Source organism: Pygoscelis adeliae, unplaced genomic scaffold, assembly GCF_000699105.1.
Source record: "Pygoscelis adeliae isolate BGI_AS28 unplaced genomic scaffold, ASM69910v1 Scaffold94, whole genome shotgun sequence".
Taxonomy (NCBI): Eukaryota; Metazoa; Chordata; class Aves; order Sphenisciformes; family Spheniscidae; genus Pygoscelis; species Pygoscelis adeliae.
This window is the reverse complement of record NW_008824547.1, coordinates 56239-60863: the sequence shown is the minus strand read 5'-3', so window position 1 is coordinate 60863 and position 4625 is coordinate 56239. Positions and strand designations below refer to the sequence as shown.

The following is a 4625-nucleotide window of genomic DNA, read 5'->3' as shown; positions in this document are numbered from 1 at the left end:
ACTGCACCAGGCCTTGGTCCTTCTGCAAGGACAGCTCAGCGCCGAGGTCCCCGGGGCTCGGGGGCCAGACCAACAGGCAGGTCTGCGGCGTCTCCTCCCCACCAGCGCACAGATGCTCTGGAGCATCCACGGGGCATCAGGGTAACGCAGTCGGGAGTTGCCCTTCCCCAGCACCCCAGGGACCCAAACACGCGCTTGAGGGGCACATGTGAGCGCGGAGAGGAGCTTGGCATGGGCACCAGGCTGGGGCAGGGCAGCAGGCACAGCACCAAGCATGGCACCAGAGAGAGGGCAGGTGCTCGCCCTCCAGACGGATGGATGAGCTCCTTCACGCTCAGGCAGGGCGGCACGTCTTGCTCATCCTCTGTAGCTCTGACGCCACGGTGACAGGCACGAGCCACATGCCTTGCCAAGGTGACAAGGGCACCTGGCTTGCAAAGCCACCAGCTTTCACCTGAAGGCTGCCGGCACCGGATGGCCGCAACAGGCTGCAGCCCCTCCAGAGCCACCCGCCACCGTCCCTGCAGGGACACACCACCACCCTTCCCTGCTCCACACCCGCCTCGCCAAGCAGGAAAGCACCGGCACCGCTCGGTACAAGGCATGGTGTTTTTATTCACGGTCAAAGCAGGCTCTGTCCCCACACTGGCCTGTCCCCACACTGGCCTGTCCCTTGCCAAGCCCCAGGTGGGGTGGCCAGAGAGTCCAGACCACTATGCTCCGGGCTGGTGGGCATCACCAGCTGGTGCTGGGATGGGGCTGCGGGGTGCCCGGGCACCCTCAGAAGTGGAGCTGGACAAGGTAGCGGATCCGGCACTGGCTTTCCTGGTAGATGAGGTACTCGCTCTGGCTGAAGGAGGAGTCCTTGTAGGCGGGCATGGGGATGGGCTTGCCCTGGCACACCAGCACCTTCTTGCCATCCAGCAGCACCTCCTCATCCTGCGCAGGGTCTGGGCGAGAAGACACCCCACACCATCATGTCAAGCCCGAGATCTGGCCTCTCTCCCCCACTGCCCCGTGCCCACCCCAGGCCCACAGACCCTATATCCCCTCCTGCCCCAGGCTCACCCGGCTCCGTCTGGCCACAGGCCAGGACGCTGTCGTAGCCGGCAGGTGGCTGACGCAGCATGGGGTCATCGCAGGTGATGCGGTAGGGCTTGCCCAGGGCCACCTCCGTCAGGAACATGATGCCAACCTTCTTGGACGTGCAGCCCACTGCCGTGGGAGAAGGGGATAGGGATGATGGCACCAACCCTGGTGTTCACATCTGGTTGTGCCCAGGCCACCCCGGCACGCAGGGACTGGCTGCCATGGCAGGGAAGGGTCTTGGCATTCCCAGCAGGTGCCTGGCAGGGGGTATGCAAAGGCAGCTGGGCTCCCACAGACTCTGTGGGCCCAGGACCCTCACCATAGCCGGCTGACTTGCTGTTCTCGGAGGCGAAGTAGATGCCCTTGCCCACGTGCCCGCCTGAGTGGGGCATGATGCGCAGCCCGCTCTTCAGGATGGCCGCAATCACCGCCACGTTGGTGCCGTGCCAAAGCAGGCGCCGGTGCTCCAGGAGGTCGTGGGCTTTGAAGCGCTCGTCCTGGAGAGATGCAGAGCTAAAGGCTGTCCACGGAGGGAGATGTGGAAGCCCAGGGCAGGGGGACTGCCACCCAACCCCAGTGCCAGGCTGGAGGGGCAGGGGAGCGGGTGCCTGTTTGTCCCTGGCCAGCTGGGCTGAAGCCCCCCCTGGGTGGACAAGCCCAGAGCCCTAATGCAGTCCTAGGGTGCAACCGGGGCTTCCCCACTGCGGGATGGGGATAATCATCTCCTTCTTCTCACCTCGCCATCTCGGGCCACCTGCCAGATGTTGAGGATGTGGAGTTTGTGCCCAGTCTGTGTCACGTAGTTTTGGATCAGCTGCCAGGGAGGGAGGCAGGAAAGCGGTGTCACCGCAGGCAGCCATCCCAACAATGCCCACGGTCCCCCTGGGACAGTGGGGACCTTTGGGGTGCCCGTAGGCCTGGCATGGTTGCTCCCCGTCATGGGGCACCGTGGCACAAGCAGCACCTGGTATTCCCGGGAAGCCGGGTCCAGCAGGGAGAGCTGGCAGCAGAGCAGGGCGTAATCCTGATCCAGCGGATGGGTGACTTCCTCCTCCTCCTCCTCCTCTTTCACCTTCTGCGCCTGCAGGCTCTGTGCCACCTCGATGTCGGCCAGCACCTGGCAGGCACAGACCGGGGACATCCTCACCACCGGTGCTGGGCACCGTGCTGGGTGACCAGGGCAAGCCCAGCCTCCTGCCAGCACCTCCTTGCCCCACAGGCAGGAGCCCTCCCTGGGGAAGGATGCCACCCACCGGGTGCCCTGGCATCTCACCAACAGCATGTCTTTCTTGGCACGCAGCAGGTCAGGGGAGTTGATGGGGGGTGGCCGTGCCCGCCCAAAGTTATGTGGGATGATGGTGTAGAAGCGGGAGGAGAGGTCCTCCAGGCGGGCGGCCTGGGGAGGCTGCTCCTGCAGCGCTGCCTCCAGCTCCTCCAGCACCTCAAAGCCCCTCGCAATCTGCTGCTTGCTCAGCTTCCCCAGTGGCATCTTCTTCACATCTGGCCAGGGGGACAGGGGAGGGCGCGGGTGAACCCATCTGCCCCACTTGCCCCACAGCTACTTCCAATAACCTCCAGCATCACCACAGGCACACGCGGGCACCCTGCATGAGGGGTCCACAGTCCCACCAGGTGTCAGGCTGTCAGTGGGGATGCTCTAAGCTCCACTGGCACCTCTGCCCTGTTCACCTCCCCACCTGCATCCCCCGGCCGCAGCCCCCAGACTCACCCCATGCCACCCATCACCTCCTACCGATATTCATGGTCTGCATGGCATCCCGGAACATGTCGCTGCTGAAGATGAGGGACATCAGGTCCTGCGTGGCTTTGTCCAAGGTGCAGGGCAGCACCCGCTGCTTGCGGACCTTGTCCCCGTCCACACCATCCACCTGCAGACCCCCAACATCACCGCACTACCTGTGAGCCCACAGGAGGCTGCGGGGGCACAGCACCAGGGCTGCCTGTCTCGGTGGTGAGAGCCTCGCCCCCAGGCAGCAGAGCGACGGGCAGGCGCTGCCTCCGCTTTCCATGACCGATGCTACCCAGATGCCCGTGGTTCTCACTTGGGATGCCCTCCCCCTCCATCTCAACCTGTTAGCCCCAAACTGCTGCCCACAGGCTGTATCAGCTCGCACCCAGACCCCTCCCAAAACCCACCCCATCCTGCTGACTCACTTGGATGTCCTGCTGCCCAGTGGGCCAGGGTGGGATGTGAGGACCACTCCACTGCAGTGACACCCCGGCTGCCCAGCACACTCACCCTGAGGGCAACCTCCACCTCCTGCCCGGCCCCCGGCTGCACCTCAATGAGCGTGTACTTCCCCGGCTGGGCAACGAAGGTCTCCCTCGCCGCCCACCTGTTCTTGGTCTTCTCCCAAAATTTCTTCTCAAAGTCCTTCTTGGCAGCCTCCAGGGAGGCGGAGGGCATGAGCTTGAATTGGCCCACCTCCCCCTGGCAACAGATGGCAGTGGTCAAGACGCCCCCTGCATCCCTGCTCTACCAGCCCCATGCCGGTGGGAGCAGCCTGGGAGCAGGGGGGGTGCAATAGGGAGGCTGCGATGGGGGGGCTGCGAGGCACCGAGCGGGAACGTGCCAGGCCACTAGCAGCAGGTCTGGGGGTCCCTCCAGCTTGAGGAGACACCCTGGGACTCCTTGCCGGCGTGTCACGTTCACTGTCACCGCAGTGACGAGGTGCCATGTTCCCCGACCAGGCTGACCCCATTGTGTGTGGGCAAGTCCTTGAAGCCCCCCCAACAAGGCGCTATAGCAGGGCCACTTGGTTGCTCGCTTTGGGACTGGGAACAAGGGATGGGGACCACCAGGTTCATCCCCAACCCTTGGGGGTCCCAAGGCAGGGTGGGGACAGCCGTGAGGGAGGGGATGTCCACCCCAAGCGATGCCGGGGTGGACTCACCACGCGGCCCCAGTGGCTCCAGACGCTGTAAGCACCATCATGCTCGACGAGCTGGATGATGTAGAACTTGTTGTTGTTGGTGCCGATGTTGGTCTGGTTCAGGGTGCAGTCATAGTCCTCGTAGACCTACAGTGAGCAGCGTGGCCCAGCCTGGCACCTGGGCAGCGTTTGGGGATGGGAGGGAGTGCAGAGCTGTCCCAGCAGGGACACAGGAGGGTCTGCAAGGAAAATTGGGGCTGCCCCTGTGTCAGCAGGGCGGGGGCTGCCCTGGGACTCCCCCCATCCCTCCTGCCCATGTCCTCCCATCCCAGTCGCTCTGAGTACCCCAGCCCTGCTCTCACCCGAGCGCCCGGTGTCGTGCTCAGGGGGCACAGCCCATCGATGGTGGCAGGGGGCTTCTCCTTGGGGGCAGTTTTCAGGGCTGCCAAGGTGGAGCTCCAGGCGTCATCCTCCTCTCCCTCCTTCGCTTTCTTGCCCCTGCCATCCGGCTGCTTCAGGGGGGATGCGTGGCGCTTGGAGGCCATGGCTGAGCCACCCCTGTGGGGCCAGCACAGCCTTAATCTCCCAGCAAAATCCTCGGGGAGAGCAGAGCAGGAGGTGAGAGATGCCGAGCTGCCCTTC

General features: G+C 64.5%; 2 protein-coding genes across 2 annotated transcripts in view; one reads left to right on the top strand and one right to left on the bottom strand.

The window, feature by feature from the left end:
* Positions 1-707: 707 nt before the first annotated feature.
* On the bottom strand, positions 708-4528 carry PARP3 (poly (ADP-ribose) polymerase family, member 3). Its single transcript, XM_009321796.1, has 10 exons — positions 4346-4528; positions 4005-4130; positions 3350-3541; positions 2843-2978; positions 2363-2589; positions 2054-2206; positions 1826-1903; positions 1409-1586; positions 1069-1215; positions 708-950 (listed from the first exon to the last, which is right to left on the bottom strand). Exons 1-10 carry the CDS (start codon positions 4526-4528, stop codon positions 781-783), a joined length of 1590 nt encoding a protein of 529 aa, XP_009320071.1. The 3' UTR covers positions 708-780.
* Positions 4527-4625, top strand: part of RBM5 (RNA binding motif protein 5) — a 17917-nt gene continuing 17818 nt past the window's right edge. The window contains exon 1 of the mRNA XM_009321835.1: positions 4527-4601. Coding sequence (XP_009320110.1) covers positions 4527-4601 — 75 coding nt within the window. The remainder of the gene's footprint in view (positions 4602-4625) is intronic.